The 24,958-nt window shown below is 39.1% G+C and overlaps 1 protein-coding gene across 2 annotated transcripts; it reads right to left on the bottom strand.

The window, feature by feature from the left end:
• Positions 1 to 1,426: 1,426 nt before the first annotated feature.
• On the bottom strand, positions 1,427 to 24,005 carry AKAP3 (A-kinase anchoring protein 3). Of its 2 annotated transcripts, none has more exons than XM_037514513.2 (5): positions 23,847 to 24,005; positions 16,084 to 16,186; positions 13,130 to 13,225; positions 5,695 to 8,022; positions 1,427 to 1,816 (listed from the first exon to the last, which is right to left on the bottom strand). In XM_037514513.2, the coding sequence occupies exons 3-5, from the start codon at positions 13,223 to 13,225 to the stop codon at positions 1,661 to 1,663; spliced, it is 2,580 nt and encodes an 859-aa protein (XP_037370410.1). In that variant the 5' UTR covers positions 16,084 to 16,186; positions 23,847 to 24,005; the 3' UTR covers positions 1,427 to 1,660. The 2 variants fall into 2 exon arrangements, with proteins under 2 accessions (XP_037370410.1, XP_037370411.1); XM_037514514.2 differs by having other exon boundaries at positions 5,695 to 7,995.
• Positions 24,006 to 24,958: the final 953 nt, after the last annotated feature.

The raw sequence follows: 24,958 nt of genomic DNA, 5'->3' as shown, positions 1-24,958 counted from the left end.
TCCTTCTGGCTTATGAAATCAAGCTAATTTAAATAACACAGGACACTGGTTTATATAATTGGGGAGATAGTGTGGGGTGAGTTAAGTGTGGTTTCAAACACAGCAGGCTCTCAGAACGCAAATAAGCTCACAGAGCTCAGACTCCCTCTCCATCTATTAGCCTAGCTTCTTTACATGGTAACTTCATAGTGATGACCAGCTCTGCCAGCAGGTAAGATGACCACTGATGTTCATATCTGGTAGTAGTGGTGGGACAGAGGGCTTTCCTAAAGAAGGAAAGTTGAACAAACAAAAGATGTGTATACTCACCCGCTGCCCCTAAGTGTAATCACATCCACTGATGTATTTGCCGTTCTAATTCTTATCCTCATGAATATGTAATTGCTATACGGTTGAGCTTAAATTTCTTGTAAAAATTCTCTCTGTGGGCCTCCTCAGTGGCGTAGCGGTTGAGCGCTGGGCTGCGAAGCTGCCCACAGCCTCTGCAGCGCCGGTTCAATCCCCAGCCCCCCGCGGGGGTCCCACATGGAGCGACAGACCTCTCCTGCCACGCCTGCTGTTCCCCTCAGCAGTGTGTTTCGTCAGTCTGCCTGTTCTATTCCCCGCTCTGGCTCTGGTGAATTCTCTCATCCTCCCGCACTTCTGACTGTACCCAGTGCTTGTATAAATAAATAAATAAATATTAAAAAAAAATTCTCTCTGTATTAAGGTCATCATAACTTCACAAACAAATGAAAATATACCTGCTTCACAGTTTTCATCCCTGTCTAATATTCCACGAGGGGAGATGCCAGGTCACTGAAACTACGGGTTTGGATGATATCACCCAGGGAAGATGATTAGCATTAGAATAAGAGGTTCAAGAGAAAGTTCTAGGAAAAATAAATATGGGGTTGACAGAATTGAGCAGCACATGCAAGAGGTATAGAACCCCAGAGGAACAAAAAGTTTCCAGAAGGAAAAGAATTAACAACAGAAAATGTTTCTTAAGTGGGGCGACAAGTCAGCAGTATCTTAACAGGTGTCTTGTCCCGGGTTCTACAGACAGTAGGTGCACAGGGATGCAGGTGTTCTGAACCTTTTTGACACCAACTATCTTTAACCGTGGATAGAGCTAAGGTGGATGGTAGTTCTCTAGCTCTACAGAGGGAACAGGAATATCATAATCCAAATGATTTAGGCTGGATATTAGAAAACATTTCCTGTTGCATGATGATAAAAGGCTGAAATGACTTTTGATATATGTGGCTCGTTTGTGGGCACACTGTAGAGGAGGGGAGCTACAAGTTGGGGGGAATATGCAGGGAACAGGCTGATGGTCTTTGACAGGCCTCTCAGCCTGGCACTGTTTTGCTTCTGCAACACCTGAAGGAGGGATGATTATTTTTCATTCCTGAGATTTCTTTACTGTCATGTCCCTTTGAGCCAAGGAAACCAAACACCTGGGGCCCTTTAATTGTAATTTTTTAATTTTTCGTCCTTGCTTGCATGGACAGGAAAATCTGCAAAATCCAATGAGTAGCATACGATGATCTTTCTTTGACGAGAGTGCTAGGTAGATAATGTGAGGGCTCTGTGAGAATATGGAGTTGGGGTGGGGGCTGTGGAGGTGAGAAAGAAGGCGGGCCACAGGGGGAGGGAAAGTGGCAGGTGGAGCCGGTCACAGGTTCAACATCAGCCAGTCCAGCAGCTGCAGCCGCGTGACGTTGCCCACCGCCTCGTCCAGCTGTCGCTCCTTCTCGTAGCGCAGCACCGACTGCAGCACCTCCCCGACGCTGCGGCCCTTCTCCACCGCGGCAGCAGAGAGCTGAAGTAGCTGTGGAAAGGAGAGGAGGCAGCAGTGAAGGGCAGAACATCCCACAGAGGGCTGAGAGGGCCAGCCCGCCTAGAGCAGAGAGACCACATAGACTTTGGGCAACTGAGCCAGTAAGCACTCAAATGAGATGTTGAGAGGACATCCTGACCCATTCGACAGAAGAAAGTTGGTAGATAAAATGGAATACCAAAAAATGCAGGAAGGAAAGATAAAATAAATAAAACAAATATTAAAATGACATCTGCCTCATGTCATACACAAAAAATGAATTCGAAATGGTTTGAAATTAGCAAACATTTAGAAGAAAACAAAGGATAACATCTTTATGACTTCTGGATAAGTCAGTATTGCAATCTGGCTCCACCAACCTTATGAACTGAATCTCTGCCATGGGGCCTTCCATACACTACCACATGGTTAGTAGCAGAAGAGGCCTCTCAGCACTACACTCCAGTAACAAGCCTGCTCCCGGTTGAGATGACAAAATATATCTCTAGACATTGCCAAATGTCTCTTGGGGGCAAAACTGCCTCAAGTTGAGAACCACTGAGCTAGGCAAAGATTTTTAGTTATGTCATCAACAACATAAGCAAGCAAAGCAAACAATGATAAATTAGATGTTATCACTCAAAACTTTGTCCTTTGAAAGACTCCATACTAAGTAAAAAGACAACTCACAGATTGAGAGAAGTTTTTTGCAAATCATATATATGACAAAGGACCTGTAGCCAGAATGTATAAAGAATTGTTTTAACTTTATAACAAGAAAAAAATCAATCCTGTCAAAATATTGGTAAATGACTTATAGCGAAAACTCACCAAAGAAAACATATGGATGGCTAATGAGTATGTAAAGATATTCAATATCCTTAGATATTTTAATGTATGGTTGGCACATTGATTCACAAAGAGGATCACTAATAATAGCAATAATAAAACCAAGAATAATTTTGGGAAGGATGTGGAGAAACTGAAATCCAAACACATACTTTGTTGCTGGGAATGTAAAATTGTAGAGTCATTTTGGAGAACAGGTTTTTAAAAAATCATAGTTACCATAAGGTGCAGCAATTCCACTCCTTGTTACCCAAGAGAAATGAAAATATATGTAAGTGAATGTTCACAGTAGCGTTATTCATAGTAGCAAAGACTGGAAGCAATCCAAACGTCTATTAACTGGTGAATGGATAAACAAAAGGTAGTATATACTCATATTATGAAATACTTTCCATCAATACAAGAAACTGAACACTGATACATATTACAACATGGATAAACCTCAAAAACTTTATGTTAAGTGAAAAATTGCATATGTTATGACTTACATAAAATGTTGGGAAGAAAGGCAATCTACGATAACAGAAAACAGCACATTCACTGTCTGTGGCTGGGGGCAGAAACTAGAAATGTATGCTGGAAAATTCTGAGATAAAGATATAGGGTGTCTAGTCTTATCAGATATTAAAACATTATAGAATTGTAGAATTAAAATAGTATGGTATTAAAATAGTAAGAACAGAAGAATTCACTGGAATAGAAGAGAAAGTTCAGAAAAAGAACCAGAGACATATTTATCTGGAAAAGACAGATTGCATCCTACCTCATGCCTTATATAAAAATTCATTCAAAATGGATCAGATTTAAATGTCTCTTAAATATTTAAATAACTTAATATTTAAGATGTAAATAAACATAAAAGTGGTGTAAGTAAACCACTTAATAAAAAGTGGTGTAAGTAAGATGTAAAGTAAGATGTGTAAGTAAGATGTAAGTAAACATAAAAAGAGAAAACATGGGAAAGTTCTGTTAACAGAATTTGCCACAATGTGGCACAAAATCCAAGAAATATAAAAGAAAAAGTGTTTTAGACTTGACTACATAAACATTTAAAAAATTCTGTATGGCAAAACAAAACAAAAGTGCCAACCAAAAGACCAATAACAAAAAGTATATATTTAATATCATAAAGACTGATTTCCTTACATGTATGTATATAAATTTAACAAATTAATAAGAAAAAGACAACCCAACAGAAACAGGGCAGAAGTTATAAAAAAAATCATTCATGAAAAAGGAAAATCAAAAAGGATCTTCATATTCCTACTGATCCCATTCATAAACACAATCATTCATAAACACATTCACTCTCACTTTTAAGACAAAATGCAAAGGAGGCCAACATTTGGCGAAGATCACAAGTTTGGCATTTACTGCTTGTTAAAGTATGGCAAATAGGCACTCCTGTGTTTTTTTAATATGCATGTAAATTGGTGTAAGTTCTTTGAAAGACAACTCAGAAATCGATAGCAAATGTGACTTTAAAATTCTTTTCCTAGGTATTCAGCACATGCAGACACATTTGATCTGTGTATATAACATTGCTCAGTGTAACAAATATTGGATGTATTGATATATATACACACACACGCACACGCACATAACTTCCATAGGGATATAGCTAGAATTGGAAGGTGTATATATACAGAAATACATTATTTGTAGTATTACCATATATAACTTTTAAAAAAGATACATGCATATAAGTAACTGCATGTACATGTAGTTCTGGTAGGACAACAAGAAATTGATTAGAATGGTTTTCTCCAGGGAGGGCCATGGGATGAGAGATAAGGATGATTAAAAAAAAGTCCTTATTTTTCATTGTGCCACCTTTTGATTTTGAACTATGCAATACACTGCTTATTCAAAAATGGCTACAAATCTGTTTAAAGGAATTGGGTTCATGGACATACCACTGTTACTGGGCTCAACCATCTGCATCAGCATGGAACATTTATATATGTTAATTAAATCTCTTTCCAAAAAAAAAAAAATTCTGATAGTTTTTAAGTAGTTTCTTTGTTGTACATATTTCATCCAACTGTTTTTAAAAATATACTTTTGTTCAATGCAACTCTACTCATTAGTTGAAGTCTGGGTGTACCGTTGCCCATTCTTTCTACTCTTTTCCATTAACAAATTATAATGATTATCTTTTATAGTGAGCAAAGATATATGGGAACTTGTATGTGTGTTGCCTGGAGAAGGACTGCAAGCTTACTGTCCCTATTTTAGACAAGTATATCACAGGCATTATAATTCAGAACTATCTAGAACCAGAAAGTACGGCGTGTTATGTATGATGGGCTTGACTTAAAGGATGGTTAGCAGAACAAAAGCCTGTTTCATATAATATACTCATGAGACAGAGTATGTTATATGCTTCTTTTTCCACTTTTTATCAGTCTAAAGCTGTTTGAATATAGTCCCTCTGCTAGTTACTATGTATGTATCCCTCACAACACATTCTGGATGTTCCCAGCAAGCAGCTCCTTCTCATTCTTTGGGTGCTACTGTACTATCCAAAATTCATTCTATCTAGAAAACTTAAATAAGGGACCAGGAAAATGAATAACTATAAGAAAGTGAAAATCAAAATCAACAAAAAACTATGAACCAGAGACACTTTTAGGGGGGCAGGGGCGGGAGGGGAGGGATTGGGGTCAGAATGGGGGCGCTGCAATTGTATGGGGAATATAACAATAAAATTTATTATCTAATAAAAAAAAAATTCATTCTAAAGCCCAGACTTAACTGATTCTTTCACCAAATCTCTTAGAGGTTCCTCATCTGTGCATTCCCACCAAAACATGCAGAAAATAAAAGAGAAAAATGAGATTTATACCTCTTTTTTCCCCTTGTGATGTACTTCTTATTGGAAAAAATCTAATATCCCTTTAACCATTGTCCTGCCAAGAGGCAGGATCTTCATATTCCTACCGACCCCATTCTACCTTTCTTGGAACTATCTTTAGAACTTGAAGCCCTAATTAACTCTTAATAAATCTTTCCAAATTCCTCTGACTCTACTTCCTTACCTTCTCCTGGATTCCTTCGTCGTCACCAGCAAAGTACAAAATAGGGACGTTGAGCTCAGAGGCAGCTACCCATTGAAGTACAGCTTGGAGTTGCTTGTTCTGGACTGTGTCAGTTAGGTTGTGATTGCTGACAATCACTTTGGGGACTGCACACCCTTCAGGGGGCTGTCCTGATATACCTCTCAATTCGTTATGGATAGCTTGATAGGCATTCTGCAAGAGCGCTTCTGCTGTCCCTGTGCCCTTGCCTGGTAAACATTCATATAAATTATCTGGTAGGGCTGAAGGTGGCCTGCTGACATCCCCACACTTATCATCTCCCAGCTCTGCCAAGGGATCACAGGACTTGGCAATAATGAGACACAATTTCATCACTGAGTCCATCAGATGTTCTACCATTTGTCCATTCATGTGACCCTCCAGCTGGTTGGCGACTACCTTGGTTAACCCAGCAAGGGTACCACCAGCCTCATCACCTTCATATAGTTTTATGGGCGAGGGGGTTACAGATCTTTCACACTGTTGCCTATCTTCCTTAACTGGCTGTTCTGAACTCTTATCAGAGCTACAGTCATTCTTGAAAATGGTCTCACTGAGTAAATTCCGGATAAGGTTGAAAAAACCACTCATTAGATCCTTCTTTTCCGCTGATGCTTGGTCGTCTCCTACATGAGGAGATTTACCGCTGAAGTTTTCAGACACTAAAGGGGACTTGGGGGGAAAGTGGTTGTTGTTGGCAGCTTCAAGGAAACTCTGTGCATCCATGCTTCCTCCCTGGGCCAGGTGGTACTGAATGAGAAGTAAGGCGGACACGATCAGGTCCTTGGCCCAGGAGTCTGAATCACACATAAAGTTCTCAAGTTTCTCTGGGTGTTGCATAGGAGGGCTGAGGTTGCAAGTATCCAGGGGAACTCCCAGTGGAATGTCTGGTGCAGGTTTATACTGTTTGTTGGGAGTTGCCAATGGGGCACCCTGGAAATCTGGAGACATTCCTTCTCTTTGCTGACTCTTATGCCACATGGTCAGTCCCTCTTTGATAAGGTGTTCACCTACAGTTTCAATACAACTCTTCTCTTTCTCTGGCTTGCAGACAGGGATACACACTTTCCCCCCCCATTTACCTTCAGATTTCATTGTTGCAAAGTTTACGTTTCTGCTTTTAGGGTCTCCCATTCCTTTCATGGAGACAAGGGAATAACTTTCATACTTGTCCTTGTTTTTCATTTCGTCAGGTTTCTTAACAAACATCACAGAGTACAGCTTACCCAGCATGGCGTCCATGATATCTGTCGCCTTCTGGCTTCCATGACAGAAAAGACTTCTTTTCACAGCAGAAACAAAGTCTGTATTGGTCATGAGTGTCCCTGTGACATTGTGGAGGTTCTTCATGAAGGAGTCGATGAGATCTGAGACTACCTCCTTTGCGTGCTTCATCACCACCTTCTTAAGCAAGAGGGTGGCAATGGTTGTGTCCTTCACTTGGATCTTCAGCGTTTTCATGATGGAGACCATCATATCAGACACCACACTGTTGGCATAGGTCATGATCCCTTTACTAACAGAAGTAGTAAAGTCATCAGGCCTTTCACACCCTCTGAATATCTTCCTCTCTGCAGGTAAGGCTGACCTTCCACCCTCTCTGGCATCACCGGCATTACGCGATTCAAATACTTCCTTGTAGAAAAAAGACTTTTTAGAAGAAGGTTTATCATCTGGACCCTTGCCTTCCTTGGTGCTCTCTTTCATCTTCAAAGTGGTCTTGTATCTCAGATTTGGGGGACTCCGTAATGACCCCGAGGCTCTGTCACCAGAGCCAGGAGATTTATCAGCATCGGCAACAGCCTTGGAACATGTAGAGACGGTCTCATTGACTAGGTCTGATGCCACCTTACTCAGGCTCTTGGCGGGTGGGGGGTCATCTCCCATGTACAGTGATTGATGGATGCATTTGTTTTCAGAGCCATCTATCTTCTCGTTGATCTCCTTGCGTGCCATGGCTATGACTAGATTTGTGAGGCGGTTGGCATAGAAGGAAACTTCGTCTACTGAACGATTCGCATCTTGGGCCTGGGGTGGATTCTCTCTGTGACTCATTTCAAAATGCAGTCTCCCCGGATTGCCCTTGTTGGTGGTGTTGTAATAGTCCATAGTGAATGTCTTGCGAGGATCTCCTGAGCTGGTCTCTTCCCCACCTAGTGATGACTCTCCAGGCTTGAAACGAACATCCTGGAATCCTGCTGTACTTTTTTCCAGGTCTCTGCGGAGCCAGCTGAGCACTCTGATAGGATCAGTTGAGGCATCCTTAAAAACAGACAAGGATTCATCCGACTATAATAAGTAAAGATAGGGGATATTCAGGACAACCTCAAAGATCACCTCTCTCAAGCCTTAACTGCTCCATCACCATAATCACAGTAGTATTTAAGTGCTTACTATGAATCAGGTACTGTTTCAAGTATTTCCAACTTGATTAGCACATTTAATATTCTCAGAGTACACTTAACTGCTGGCTGTGTTATTATCCACATTTTTCAAAGGAGGAAATTGAAGAACTGTGAGAGATTAAATCAGTCAATTATCTGAGGTTATACAGCTAATTGTGCTGGAGCAGGAATTCCAAAGAGGGAGTCTGACTCCAGGCCATGCTTTAGGCTACCACCCTGTATCACATGGAACATCTATCCTGAGATCTGACAGCCATTTGCTACATAGCAGGGTTAGCATTTGCATGGAATCAGATTTTTCTTGTGGTGATAATAATTACTGTTTTCTATGGTTTATCAGTTTTATTCAGGTCTTTTATCAGACATCTAGTTTGCTAAAAATTAGAAGATCCAAGAACAATTGTACATAATTAATCACTTTGCCAGGCTATACCGCCCAATCTTGATAAACTAAATGGCTTCCAACTCAACATCACCTAAGTTAATCAGATTTATAGCTGAGGAGTTAACATCTGTGGACTATTTATTAGTTTTGAGTGATACAGATTCCTTTGGTGGACACTAACTGCTAACTACATGTACATATTACATATTGTAATCTATAATCACTTGAACATAGGTTAAAATAAGGTTGTATATAAGGTATCCTAGTTACTATCAAATGTAAGGCATCCATGTTACTATTGGAGGGATGTGGAAAATGACCACAGCGTTTCCCATCGTTAATGAATAACTTGGTATTTGAATTGCCATATGTCATATACTTAGTAGCTCCAACTTGCTCAATGCTTTTGCCAGGCACAGTGCTAAATGTTTTAAGAACATTATTTCATTTACTCCTCATGGACACCCTTTAAGTTAGGTATTACTCTTCCACTTTCACAGGAAGCTTAGAGTAGTGAGATAAACAAGCTAGCATCTCACGGCTACTGCATAACAGGGGCTAGGAATTAAATCCAGTTCTGAATCTAAAATAGGCGTCTTTGGTGTCAGCAGGCTGTGTGATCCTGTCACAGTCTCTCTCCAAAGAGATCTGAAGCAGCACGGCTGAGGGAGAGGGAGATTTGGGGAGTTTTCCTATTCCCTTTCACTCTTTCTCAGCCTGATTTAGTAGCTGTTATTTGTATTTATTACTTCTGGAACTCTTAGAGTCTTTTTTTTTTTTTTAGATTTATTTTTATTTTTTTATACATGCACTGGGTACAGTCAGAAGCATAGGAGGGTGAGAGAATTCACCAGAGCCAGAGCGGGGAGCAGAGCAGGCAGAGGACCGAAGTACACTGCTGAGGGGAGCAGCAGGCGGCAGGAGAGGTCTGCGTGCCATGTGGGACCCTCCTCCGGTGGCCGGGGAGCAGCTAGGGATCGAACTGGCGCTGAAGAGGCTGCGGGCATCTTCGCAACCCAGCGCTCAACCGCTGCGCCACCGGGGAGGCCCTCTTTTTTTTTTTTTTTTTGCAAATCTGTCAGTAGTTAATCTAGTAAACTCTTGCTAAATTATTTTAATAGGAATAATTTTAATATTTTAATTTAAAATTATTAATATTCATTTAAAAGTTTAACACTAAATATTAATTCTTTTAAAATATTACTGGTGTTTATGATAAAGGCCCTTGAAATTCTCAGGATACAAGAAACATACCTCAACATCATAAAAGCCATATATGACAAACCCATAGCCAGTATCATTCTCAATGGTGAAAACCTGAAGGCATTTCCTTTAAGATCTGGAACAAGACAAGGATGTCCACTCTCACCACTGCTTTTCAACATAATACTGGAAGTCCTAGCCAGAGCAATAATACAAGAGAAAGACATACAAGGGATCCAAATAGGGAAGGAAGAAGTCAAACTATCACTATTCACAAATGATATGATAATATACATAGAGAAACCCAAAACCTCCACAGAAAAACTAATTAATCAATCAGTTTAGTAAAATAGCAGGATACAAAATCAACACACAAAAATCAGTAGCCTTCTATATACAAACAATCAATCTGAAGAAGAAGAAATCAAGAAAACCACCCCTTTTATTATTGAAACAAAAAAAAAGTCAAATACTTGGGAATAAACCTAACAAAAGAGGTAAAGGACCTATATAGAGAAAACTATAAAATACTGTTAAAAGAAATAGAAGAAGACACAACGAAATGGAAAGACATCCCCTGCTCATGGATTGGAAGAATTAACATTATCAAAATGGCTATCCTATCAAAAGCAATTTACAGATTAAATGCTATGCCAATAAAAATTTCAATGACATTCTTCAAAAAAATAGAACAAATATTCATGAAATTCATATGGAGCCACCAAAAACCCCGAATAGCCAAAGCTCTCCTGAAAAAAAAAGGAGAGGAATAGAGGCATCACACTCTCAGATTTCAAACTATACTACAAAGCCATAATAATCAAACTGCACAGTATTGGAACAAGAACAGACACACAGACCAATGGAACTGAATGGAAAATCCAGAAATAAACCCACAGATTTACAGTTAACTAATCTTTGACAAAGGAGCAAAGAATATGTAATGGAGCAAAGAAAGTTTGTTCAATAAATGGTGCTGGGAAAACTGGGTCGCTACATGCAAAAGAAAGAAGCTTGACCACTACCTCACACCATACACAAAAATCAACTCAAAATGGATTAAAGAACTAGACATAAGACCTGAAACCACCAAATATATAGAAGGAAATATAGGCGAAACACTGCATGACATATACCTCAGCAACTTCTTTAAAGACTCATCACCCAAAGCAGTGATAGCAAATGCAAAGATAAATAGCTGGGACTACATCAAATTAAAGAGCTGCTGTACAGCAAAAGAGACAGTAACCAAAACAAAGAGACACCCCACCCACTGGGAGAAAATTTTTGCACACAAAAGTAATGATAAAGGACTAATCACAAAAAATCTACAAAGAGCTGAAGAGACTCAACAAAAACAAAGTAAAGAATCCAGTCAAAAAATGGGCAGAAGAACTAAAAAGGAACTTCTCCAAAGAGGAAATGCAAATGGCCAACAGCCCTATGAAAAAATGTTCAGCATCACTTGTAATCAGGGAAATGCCAATCAAAACTATAATGAGATGCCATCTTACACCAGTGAGAATGGCACATATTAAAAAAACTAGCTACAACAAATGTTGGCGAGGGAGTGCAAACTGGTCCAACCACTATGGAAAGCTGTGTGGAGATTCCTCAATCTGCTAAAGATGGAGCTTCCATATGATCCAGCAATTCCACTCCTAGGTATTTACCCAAAGGACACAGAAACATTAATTCCAAAGGGCACCTGCACCCCTATGTTTATAGCAGCACTATTTATAATAGCTAAGCTATGGAAAAACCCAAATGCCCAAAAACAGGTGATCTGATCAAGAAGATGTGGTACATATACACAATGGAAAATTACTCAGCAATCAAAAAAGATAAACTCGTGCAATTTGCAGCAACATGGATGGAGCTGGAAGGGATCATACTCAGCGAAATAAGCCAGAAAGAAAAAGAAAAATACCAGATGGTCTTGCTCATAGCAGGAATTTAGAAAACCTAAATAAGGGACCAGGAAAAAGATTAATTATAATAAAGTAAAAATCAAAATCAACAAGCAACTATAAACCAGAGACACACTCCAGGGGCATGGGGAGAGGAGGAGGAAGTAGGGTGAAAATAAGGAGGGTGGGAATTGTATGGGGAATATAACCAAGATGAAAATGCATACATTGTGCAAAAATGAAAAATGATGTAAAAAATATATAAAATTAAAAAAGAATGTTAAAAAAATAAAATATTACTGTGTGCTTTTCTTCTTCTGACTGGACCTTGATTTATCGTACCTATACTAAGGATTTAATAAATGTTTATTGAATGAAGACAGAATGGCAATATTACTTAGATGAGAATTTACAGCTTGAGAATTTTGAGGCATTCCACATTTCAGAAAATATCTTTTATAAACTTTGGAAACATTCCTGTTTGAAACTAAATTCCTTTATGTTTGGAAATTAAACAAAATTTAAAGCTATGATATATAGATTTTTCATTAATTATAGCATATTTCTCTTACAAAATACCATATTATATGCTTTTTCCCAAAAGAATTATAGATGGGAATTTTTTTTTTTTGTTCTAAAGGAGTTTTGTTCTAAAGGAGTTTCCCCCAGTCCTCTTGTTAGGGGGAATGGATGTCCTGAGCAAACTCCATACAGACTTTGTGGACTCCACCCCCACTTCATCAAGACACTGGGAACTACAAATCCCATGATCCCCAAAGGGGGTTGGGAGGACCTGAGGGTGGAGTTAAGCAGCTGTTTTCTCCTTTGTGAATATAACCGGCCATGTGAGTGGGGTCTCTCCCTCTTGGCTCTCTCTCTTGGCCAGGCAGTGATTGGTCTCAGCGGGTCATTTAGGATTCCAGGTCAGCAGAATGGGTAGGATGCATTTAAGAATTTATCTCCCTCTTTTTCTCTCCCTTGTTCATTTCCTCATTTCCCCTTTCCTTGTAAATAAACCTTTGATTAACCTTTTGTGTGTGCCTGCAGTTTAAGTCCCCTTTAAGCACACTGATGAGGACCTACAGTCAGGTAACCCATTTTATATTGGGGTTGCCCTGTAACATTCCCACCAAGAATTCCAGCTTCAAAAATAAGAGGTGAATGATGGTGGCAGAGAGAATAAGGCCACTCTTAAAGGCACTCCAGATATTCCTAACCCAGTATTTTTTTTATTTTTGCGTAGAACTGGGGTGTTGGCCAGAGGTACAGGGGGTGAGAGGATGCACCAGAGACAGAGTGGGGGAGCAGAACAGGCATATTTACTGAAATACACTACAAAGGGGAGCAGCAGGTGAGACAGGAGATCTGCTGTACCATATGTTAGTTAGCACCCTGGCCAGAATCAAACTCAGTTCATGGTGGTGATAGCATTTAACTGCTAGGCCACTAGGGAGACTCCCTACCCCAGTATTTATAAGGAGATTGACACTCACCATTTTCCAGTCCTGGGGTTGGCCGTCTCCGGGTGAATAGACATCAACTTTGCACACTCCATTTTGGCTTTGTAGCCAGTCAACCCTCTCCGACATCTGGTAGTAGAAAAAAAAAATTAAAAAGGGTCATCAAAAGGACGAGCCATACATAAGTAAGAAGAAATAAGGTAAGAGGTACAATACTTTCAACAGAGAACTTCATACCCACATAACTCTAGATATCATCATCCTTGGTTCTCAACTGCAGGAGGGTTTCTTATATACCTCTCCAGTGCCAAAGCCAGCACCTGGTATAAACTAGAGGCGCTTTATATCAATTAGCTCAGGAACCAACCTAAGTAGCCATAAATAACCTGCCCCTGCTCTTTGTGTCTTTGCTTGACAGACCTTCCACATTTTGGATTTTCAGTAGACACTCAAATATCAACATAATTAAAAGAAAATTAATTTACTTCTCCCTTGCCTATTCTTGCCCCACCAACTTGTTTTCTTAATATGTGGCATTTAATTAATTTTTAGAACACTGATTTAATTACATTAGCAATAAGTCTAGTAGCTCTTCTTAAGAGCAAAACCTCCTCCAATTAGCCAAGGATGCTAGGGGAATTCTCAGTCTCCATGGCTCAGACAAACTTCAGAATAGCAGATGAGAGGAGGCACATGCACCATCCAGTGGGCCTTTGTCCATGGACGTAGAGATGCCCTTCTCAATGATGATTCTTCTATCACCCTCTTGCTCTAGTCCCTATTCTCTGTAATGACACCACCATCTCTCCTTGGTCTTCCAAGTCAGAAAGCTGAGAGTTATTATAATTGTCTTCTTCTATGTGGCATATATACACACAATGGAATATTACTCAGCAATCAAAGAAGTTAAACTCATGCCACTCACAGAAACATGGATGGAGCTGGAAGGGATCATAATCAGTGAAATAAACCAGAAAGAAAAAGAAAAATATTGAATGGTTTCACTTATAGGAGGAATGTAGGGGAACCAAATAAGGGATCTGGAAAAAAAAAGGAATTATTTTAAAGTAAATATCAAAATCAACAGACAACTATAAACCAGAGACATTCTGCAGGGAGAGAGGAGGGAGTAGGATCAAAACAGGGATGAGGAGAGCACAAGGGACTATGATGATGGTGCACGGGTGAAATGTGGTGGGAATTTCATGGAGACTATACCTGAGACGAGAAAGCATACATTGTATAAAAATGAAGAATGATCTAAACAATATATAAAATAATAAAAAGTTTAAGAAAAAAATAATGGTCTTCTTCTACTCCAAGCTTCCCTCTAGCTGCTACTTCTCTCTGCTCTCATTTGTAGCCATTTTGTCTTGAAAGAATTGCTTATACTTGCTGTTTCATTGCCTGAACTCACAACTGAGCGTCATAGCCCCCCCACATACTCCTTTGGTCTTTGGTCTTAGTCTCATGAACTTCCCACAGCATTGTACTCTCTTTCACAATCTTGGAAACATGGCTAATCATCATGCTATTTGGCCACGGGTCATCTTCAAGTATGAAAAGTTTCTCTTTGCCTTCTTTTTCCATGCCAGACTTGCATTATCAGGCTTCCACTCTGCAGTGTCCCTTCTTTCATTATTAACTTTGTCTAAATGAATACTTCTCAATAAGTAAGGTGGAATATGATGGGCAGCTTTTCCTCTCCAATATATCTAAAACTCTTGTGAAACAGACATATATTCATATTTTGATGGCAACAAAATACTGATTTAAAATTTTTAGCAAGGTTTGAAAGTTTAGCCTAACTTTTCAGAGCAAAATTGTAATTCATAAGAATTACTTGAAATAAGTGGCACATATGAGGGGGTTAATGTCTGATCAATCGGAAATATTTCTTTTAAAGCACTTTGCACTGTGGTGGGGGCAGATAAAACCAACACAATAAAACCAACACAATAAAACCACACACAATATAACCAACACAATAAAACCAACACAAATTAGATGCAGTTTACACATATGAAATAAACTTCTTTATAAATGGATTTATATTTTTATTATTAAAAAGAAAATATATGATTATTCAATAGCAACTTGTTCTTTGCTCCCATAAGGGTTTGTATCCCTCAGACAACTGAGGGAAAGTTTCTTTTACTTTTCCTGATGCTGTAATATAATAGATACCTTTGGTGAGCGAAGGGTTCTCCATATTGATTAGATTACAGAATCGCATAGAGAACTGTTTAAGAATACTGAATTTGAGATATAACCCTCCCCAACCATTATTTCAATGGTTTTGAGTTGAGGAAACTTAGGCACTGAATTTATTTTTCTTTCCTTTCCATTTTTTTTTTAACATTTTAAAAGGACAAGTTTATTAGCGAAAGGAGAAAGAAAAAGGGAAGCATCTGCACAGTCACTGGTGGGCAGGAGCGCTGCATTTGTCACTGAATTTCTTAAAGGCTCCCTGCATGATACTAATGTGATTCTAGAAATGAAAATCTCTGGCCCTGGATTTGCCTGGAGAGATCCTCTGAAAAAGACTGGCCACCTCCAGAAAGACAGTTATCCATTCTTTTCTTTAAAACCCATTCTCTGAGATTTTCTAATCTTAGTAGATATCTTTTTTTTTCACCCTAACAAAAAGGTGGTTTAGATCTCTGACACTAAACCCTATATTATCTCTGAGGAGCTATTTTATATCAATATTCTTATAATTGAATCATTACCATGAAGAAAGGAATGAGAGGCATTATTACTTGATCAAAGAATGAGAATATCTGGAACCAGGTTGTCCTGGGCAGTGTGAGTGAGAGCTACAAACATGTCTCTTACTCTCCAGTTTATATTTCATCTTAATGAATTACATCTAATAAAACATGACAAAACCAGTAAGATCTACTAATTTATTTTTAAACTATACATCACAATTAAAAATCAAGTATACAAATTAAGTATAAAAAGGAAGTTATGTGATCACTTACTCTTGATGAAAGGTGCTGATATGAGAAAAGGTCTTGATTAATTTGTTGCTGTCTTTACTATCCCTAAGTTTACCCACCCCTCCTGCCATGTAATGTAAGGAATCTGCAATGAAAAAAACAAATAATGAGTAATTTTACATATGAACCCTACTAATTACCAAATAATAATTTTAACTTATTCAAGATTTTTCATATATAGTACACCAAATAATGATTTTAACTTAACTCAAGATTTTTCACATATAGTACGTAAGTGGTAAGCATAAAAAAAAAATTCAAACTTAAATCTTTCAAAATTAAAAAACAATTTAAACTTTTTTTCTTTTTTGGTGAACTGAGAAAATGGTTCCTAGATGATAAAAAAGGTTTCAACTTCTGATCGAAATTTCTGAAATGACTATTTTTTCCATTTTCAAATTACTGGCATATAGGTTTATTTAAAAATGAAGAAACACGATGTTTTTAGTCTAATCTCAAACTTGCAGGTAGAAGAAATCAGAAGTGACTAGAATGGAAAAAAAAAAAAAAAACTGTCCCAAATTCATGGATCTCAAAATACTCTGAAGACTTGAGAGAAATAAAGGGAATTCACAATTAATATCAACTACCTCCTCTGACTTCCTCCAATGAGAGTTTAAACAGAAGAAATTAGAGCATCATACTCTAATATTGCACTATCTACCCAATCCCCAATAGTGTTCAAGTCCCACCCTTATTTTATAGCCCAAGTCAAATCTTACACCCCTTATTTTCTAAATACTTAGTTGAATCTGCTCTCTCATCCAAGTTTTCATCATATTTTGTTTTAGCCTTCATATCCCATCTAGTATTTCAATTGCTCTCCTTAATTAGAAGGGCTTTATAAAAGGAAGATGCATCTACTTACCTTGGTATCTCTCATAGCAGCTATATCTAAAAGTTGGTGCATAATTATTATCTACTGAAAGCATGAATATATGAAAACTGCCTATTTTTAATTCCAGATGGTTCAATTTTTCTGTCTTAAATGGAAAAATCTGAGAACCAAAAAGAAATGGCTTGCTGAAATTCTCTATGGCAGTTAGCCATATATTCAGGCTTTCTTGAAGTTTGACAAACTACAGATCAAGCAGGACTGTGAATGGAAAGGAACTATTGCAGGCACCACACTCCGCAAATGGGAACTGTGGAGGTGAGTGAACAGCTCAACTCGCCATGGAGGTGAGTGAACAGCTCTGGGGGCCATTAGAGGAAGATAAGGACTCCGCTTTGGGACCTGCAAGGACTCCGCTTTGGGACCTGCAAATAGCCCAAGGCCAGCCAGTAAGCTTGTGTGGAAAATCTTGGCAATTGGAGAGCATATGCGGATCGCAGCTGCCCAGGTCCCCGTGCCTGCAACCGAGGTTCATGGGGAGACATGTGGGAACCGCCACTGAGGTGAATGACCCTCACTGAGTAATCAAAAACCAGGTGCACGGGCACAGGAGTGGGGTGCAAAAGGCGCCATTTCTGCGGACACTGAACTGGGCTACTGCCGTGACCCGTATCTGAGGGCTTTGGAGCTGAGACCTGGGGCATGAAATTTGGGGTGTGGGATCCCCACAACGCGCAGCACAGGGCAGACACAGCACCCCACGCCGTTGAACCATTCTGTGTCACCCCCACTCAGTTCCCCAGAGACCCACAGGGAAAGGCACAGCTCTGGAAGGATACTAGAAAAGATTTCTTGTGCCATCTATTGATCAGAACAAAATCACCAACTTCCTAATAGTTGGAAGCCAGGGTTTCCAAAACCACCCTCAGGCTCGAGAGGGGGTGGGCCACGCAAACAGGGGTAAGAAGAGAAACAAGGCGTGCAGCAAGACCCCATCCAGGAACTGAGAGCCAGGTGCAGGATCTGGGATGTGGGATGTGCATAACAGTGGGCACTGCACAGGATGACAGCCGTTGTTTTGGATCTGAGACCCTGAGATTGAGAACTAGAGTGCAGAATTCAGGGCACGAGATACACACAGCTGTGGGCACAGCCGGGTGAACACGGGACAGACACAGCACCCAGCATGAGCAATAGCCCCTGTGTCGAGGTGCTCCCCTCCCCCTCAGTTTCTCAGAGAACTACAGGGGAAAAGCACAGGTCTGCAAGTACAGGTCTCTAGCACCACCTAGTTACCAGAGCAAAATCACCAACTAACTGATTCCCTGCTGGAACTGAGTAAATACGGAGGGAGGGAACTGTAAGAGACAGTGTTCAGCAACACAGCCATAGCATCAACACTCTGGTGGAGTTTTGGCCTACTAGTGCTGGTCTCAGTCTGATAAACAGTTTCTGACACTCGTGAAGGAGCAATCCAAAGCAATGTCTGCCAATACCAGTGGCACAACGTCCCAACACATAGAACAAATTAGAAAGCAAACAGCAGCGAGAAAGAAAAATACAAATAACCAAGCAAGCCCGCAGGAGAAGGACTCACCACAAAAAGAAAATCAGTTACCAGAACTCAACAACAATGATATGAAAGAACTTCTCTGCCTGTCAGATAGAGAATTAATAATCATTATGATTAAAAAGTATAATGAGGGCCTCCCTGGTAGTGCAGGCATTTGAGCACCGCATTGTGAAGCTGTCCACAGCCTCTGCAGTGCAGGTTCGATCCCAGCCGGCCAGCAAGAATCCCACATGGCAAAGCAGACCTCTCCTGTCTCACCCACTGCTCCACTCAGCAGTGTATTTCTTCAGTCTGCCTGTTCTGTTCCCCGCTCTGTCTCCAGTGAATCCTCTCACCCTCCCACGCATCTTGCCTAGACCCCAGTTCTTGTGTAAAAATAAATAAATCTTAAAAAAAAAAAGTATGAGATAAGACAAATAATCAATGAACTGAAGAACAAAAATGAGATCTTAGAAAGGAAATAAAAGGAGGAGACTAAAAGATTACTGGAGGAGACTAAGCCCTTGGACTTTCCTCAGCCCAGAACTAAGGAAATGGAAGAACAGATCAGTACTCCTGAAGACACAGAAACAGAAAGAACCAAAAGAGAAGGAGAGAAAGAAATGCAAAGGAAGAAGAATGAAAATATCCTTAGACAATTATCAGACTCCATGGAGAGAGGAAATATAAGAGTTAAAGGCATTCCAGAAGGTAAAGAAAGAGACAAAGGATCTGAGAAATTATTCAAGGAGATAATTGAAGAAAACTTCCCAAGTATGAAAAAGGAGACAAATATAGACATACAAGAAGCAAGAAGAACACCCAATTACCACAATGAAAAGAAAACTACAGCAAGACACATAATAGTAAAGCTTGCAAGAGTTCAAGACAAAGATAAATAATGAAACTGGCAAGGGGGAAGAAACAGATAACTTACAAGGGAAAATCAATCAGGTTAACCTAGGACTTCGCCAAAGAAACACTACAGGCAAGAAGAGAATGGAGTAACATATTAAACAAACTTCAAGACAACAAATGCCAACCAAGAATACTTCACCCTGCAAAGCTCTCCTTCCTCTATGAAGAAAAAATATGGACCTTCTCAGGTAAACAGAAACTCCAGAAATTCATTACAACTAAACCTGCACTCCAAAAAAATTCTACAAGAAGTCCTAAAGCCAAAACCAACAGAGGAATGACCAAGAAGAACAGGATAAAGCAAGGAATAAAATCACAAAAAAGACAAGCAAAATGGCAAATACAGATGCCAACATATCAATATTAACTCTAAATGTAAATGGATTAAACTCATCAATAAAAAAGACAAAGAGTAGCACGCTAGATTAAAAAACAATACATATCCTTCTGCTGTCTCCAGGAAACACATTTAACTACAAAAGATAAGCACAGACTGAAAGTAAAAGCTTGAAAAACCATCCTAACAAGCAAATGGACCAAAAAAGTAGGCAGGAACAGCTATACTTATAGCAGATGAAACAGACTTCAAATTAAAGAAAGCAAAAAAGAGACATAGACGGACACTACATTATGATCAAGGGGACAATACATCAGGAACCTATAACACTCATCAACATATACTCACCAAATGAAGGAGCACCAAAATATATTAGACAGTTATTACCAGCTCTGAAAACAGACATTAAAGAAAATACATATATAGTGGGAGACTTCAACACCCCACTCTCATCAATGGACAGATCAATGAGACAAAAAAATAAATAAAGACACTAGAGCCCTAAATAAAGACATAGAACTCATGGACTTAACAGACATCTATAGGACACTGCACTCAAAAAAATCCAAGTACACATTTTTCTCAAGCGCACATGTATCATTCTCCAGAATTGATCACATACTGGGCCACAAGACAAACATCAACAGATACATGAAGATCAAAATCATTTCAACTATCTTCTCTGATCACAAAGGCATTAAACTAGAAATAAATCATGAAAAGAAAACAAGGAACCCTCCCACTTCATGGAGATTGAAATCCACACTACTGGAAGACCACTGGACTAATGAGATCAAAGAAGAAATTAAAAAATACTTTGAGTTGAACGTCAAGGAGGACAACACTTTCCAGAATGTATGGGATGCAGCAAAAGCAGTAATAAGAGGAAAATATACAGCAATACAGGCTCACATCAAGAAACAAGAAAGAACTCAAAGAAACAACCTAATCTCACATCTCAAAGAGCTAGAAAAAGAACTACAAAAAACCCCTAAAGCCAGTAGAAGAAAAGAAATAATAAAAATCAAAGCAGAAATAAACGAAATAGAAATTTAAAAAACCCAAAAGATCAATGAAACCAAAAGTTGGTTCCTTAAAAAAATAAACAAAATAGACAAACCTCTAGCCAAGCTCACAAAGAAAAAATGGGAGAAAACACATATAAATAGGATTATAAATGAAAGAGAAGAAATTACAACAGACTCAGTAGAAATCAAAAGAATAATCAGAGATTACTATGATCACTTATATGCAAACAAATTCAACAACCTAGAAGAGATGGACAAATTCCTGGAATGATATAATCATCCAAAGCTGGACAAAGAAGAAATAGAACATCTAACCAGACCAATTACAAGCAGTGAAATTGAGGCAGTAATCAAAGTACTCCCCAAAAACAAAATCCCAGGCCCAGATGTCTTCACAAATGAATTCTACCAAACATTCAGCAGTGTATTAGTGCCTATCCTACACAAACTCTTTCAAAATATTGAAAAACAAGGAATACTACCAAATACGTTCTACAAAGCCAGCATTACACTAATACCAAAACCAAACAAAGACAGCACAAAAAAAAGAAAATTACAGGGGACTGAGGTGATGGTGCACAGGTGCACTGGTGAAGGAAACTCTATGGGGACTACACCTGAGGGGTGGGGGGAAGCAAATATTGTTTAAAAATGAACAATGATGTAAAAAATAAATAAAAATAAATTAAATTGTAATCACTTCAAAAATACAGAAATAATTAAAAAGAAATTTATCCAAGGTATAAATACTTACCCAATGCTTTATAAATGTAATTCCTATCCCAACAATAAAAAATAAATCAACCTTTCAAAAATATTCTTGTACTTCTTTCAGAAGCTTACACCTAGTAGCATCATAAGAAAGTACACTTATTAGTCATCCAGTAAACCATATCCTAATGTTTTTATTCTACTTTCTGTGTCTTCTGCATATTTTTCTGCACCCATGAAGATTAGACTTTCACCTCCCTAAATTGTCGTGATTAACAGCACATATAAGGAGGTACTTAATATCTTTTTGACTATAATGATATTCAGACTTCCAAATCTGTATACACATCCCACAATGAAATGAAAAAGAGGGAAGGAAAATCTAACAAGTTTAATGGGATCAGTTAGTGGATGAATGCATTTCTTTTTTTAAAAAAAAATTATTTATGCATACAAGAGCTGGGGTACTTGCCAGAGATGTTTGGGGTGAGAGGACCCACCTGAGACAGAGTGGGGAACAGAACAGACAGACTGACTGAAATACACTGCTGAGGGGAGCAGCGGTCGAGACAGGAGAGGTCTGCCTTGCCATGTGGGTTGCTCCCTGGCCAGCCGGGGATCCAACTTGTGCTGCAAAGGCTGCGGATTGCTTCATAGTGCTGTGCTTAACCCCTTGCGTTACCAGTGAGGCCCAGGATTAATATATTTCTTAAATTCAAAGTTGGTGAATAATATTCTGGTGCTAGTAACCTCATTTTGAATTATCAAAGTTGATTTGAACTAACTATATACAATGTAAAGATAAAGAGACCTTCAAAAACCATTTATTCTAACACTGTCAATTTAAAGATTAAGAAACTGAGGCCCAGAAAGGGAATAGTAAAACCATTGGATACAACCCTGTAAATATTACAGCTCTGTGGCTGACATCCTGGAAGATGTTTTTTTCTAAGATCAATAGTGGGGTCCTTTGGCCAACAGGCCAAAATATTTCTTTAAAATGTCAATGTGATTATTGCCTCACTAGTAATTGAGAAGTGCAAGTCTTGAATGGCAGCTAGGGTGGGGATAAAGAGCATAGGGGTTTGGCTATGGTTGCTGAATCCCAGACCACAGATCCTGTATCCATTGCTTACTCCTAAATTTAGAAAAAGCTTACATTATGATCAGCATAAATGAAGCTTTTACTTATTTGGTACATATCTCATCAAGTTTTGAAGTTTATTCGACAAAGTTTTATAAATAGTTTAAGAAAAGAAGAATACAGTCACATCCATTCTCTTTTCCTCTCTCATTCCCTTTCTCTCAGTGCTTGGCACACTGCAGACACTCAATAAATTTGGCTAAAATCTGTTCCAGGGCCTCCCCGGTGGCGCAGCGGTTGAGCGCTGGGCTGCGAAGCTGCCCGCAGCCTCTGCAGCGCGGTTTGATCCCCGGCCACCAGCGAGGGTCCCACATGGCGCGCAGACCTCTCCTGCCGCCGCTGCTCCCCTCAGCAGTGTACTTCATCACTCTGCCTGTTCTACTCTCTGCTCTGGCTCTGGTAAATTCTCATACCCTCCCGTGCCTCTGACTGTACCCAGTGCTTGTATAAATAAATAAATAAATCTTTAAAAAAAAAATTAAAAAATAAAATAAAATAAAATCAGTTCCAACTGATTTGGTTTAGACAAGGATCCAGGAGACTGTGTGTGCTATATGCATACACACTCCTGTTTGTCTCTTTCAGTGTCACCATTCACTGTGGAGAGATCTCCACCACTTCCTGTGACTCTCCTCCCTTTTACTTTCCCACAGTAATAGCTTTATTCTCTAGTGCCTCATTAGTACAGATAATTTCTCCACACAGGTATAAACATCCTGCCTTTCTCCAATTCTGTTCTCTAGCCAAGACTTCAGAAATTGTAGTGAGAGGCTGAAAGTAGGTAAGAATTGGGTCTCAGTTAACACCATTCTGATCTTGCTATTAGAGCACTGAAAAGAACTTTTAGAATAGCCACACAATGAAGAGGAAAAGTCAGCAAGTGTTAAGTCTCCAGTCTCACTGTCAAATTGGGAAGCAGGGAGTAAGACTGCCCCTACTCATGTGCCCAAAAAGATGGTCAAGAAGAGCAGGTCAAATCTACAAATGAAAAGTTCATCAGTAAAGGTAGTGGGTTTAACTGTAATAGTGCTGATGGAGAGGCTCATTTAAATTAATTTAATTTTAAATTAAAATTTAAATGAGCAGAAAATTTAAATTGGGCAGAAGACAGAGGCTGGGTTGAACATTAAGAGTCACCCATCACTTGCCACTGATTGCCCCCTTTTAGCCAGAGAGGGTCAGAAAATAGGCTGTTTTATCCGTTCAGTGGGATTTCCTACCTCTGCAGCACTGCAATAGTGAACCACAAAAGACTCCAGAATATACTTTAAAAATCAATGAGGATACTGGGATGTTCTTGCTCAGCTCAAGATCTTGTTTCCTCCTCTAGCCTTCCATGTACCTCCCCCTTGTTGGGACTGAAGAGTGACATCAGAATCAAAGCTGGTGATATCACCGTCTCTATGGCAACAGTGGGGAGGATCCCAGAAATTGACTGGTAAGGACAAAGGGAGGGGTGATGATACACTCCAAGGCTTTGATGCTTAGTTTGGAAGGACTGGGTTTGCTTCTTCCTATTAATTTTTTCCTTTAAGTGTTTAATTTAGGTAGGAGATATGGCTGGGAGAAATTTTGCCAGTGGATTCCACTTAAAATAACAGAGTATTGTACATTAGCAAATCCAGATGGGAGCAGAGAATTAGAAATAAAAGAAGTGAGTGCTTACTAATTTTTTTTTAACGCAAAGTCTATGGAATCACTTCATTTTGTGGGGTCCATTTTGGACTCTTATATGAATCTTATATTGTATATTGTGTAAAACATATTATTCTGCTGAAACTCACCAACTCTGGATTATAATTCATTTTAGATGGTCAGTGACACAGGAGCAGTAATTCCCTCTCACCCCCCAGTGCCTCCACCTGAAGAACTGTAGTGGGTAAATCAGACAAAAAGGTGTTTGGTTGGAAATTTCTAGCCTTGAGCTTGACTTTCATATACTTACAATCTCTTTGGATTGCAAATATCTTAGATAGGCTAATTCAGGACTAAAAGTTTCCACAGAGCAAAAAGAACCTCTCATCAAGGTCACATGATGAAGACAGTCATTGAATTTGACTGGTTTATTAAAGGCTTTCTTCAATGGGTTGTTTATTGATGATCTTTTAAATATCAGGTCTCAGTTTCTTCATCTTTCATAATTTGTGCTTATTGCCCTTTTGAGATCCCTTTCAGCTCTAATACTCTATGATTTTGACATTTTAGAGGTTTTTTTGAAAAGAAATGTATGTACAGGTATATAGCACTTTGACCAGGCACCTGCACACCTGTTATGTCATCTGATCCTTGCATTAACAGGCAGAGGCAACAGGGCAGGTATTAATTTCCCTGT

This window comes from Talpa occidentalis, unplaced genomic scaffold, assembly GCF_014898055.3.
Source record: "Talpa occidentalis isolate TD23 unplaced genomic scaffold, MPIMG_talOcc4v2.1 talOcc4.16, whole genome shotgun sequence".
Taxonomy (NCBI): domain Eukaryota; kingdom Metazoa; phylum Chordata; class Mammalia; order Eulipotyphla; family Talpidae; genus Talpa; species Talpa occidentalis.
Note: the sequence above shows the minus strand (reverse complement) of the source record. Positions and strands in the feature narration are given on the sequence as shown.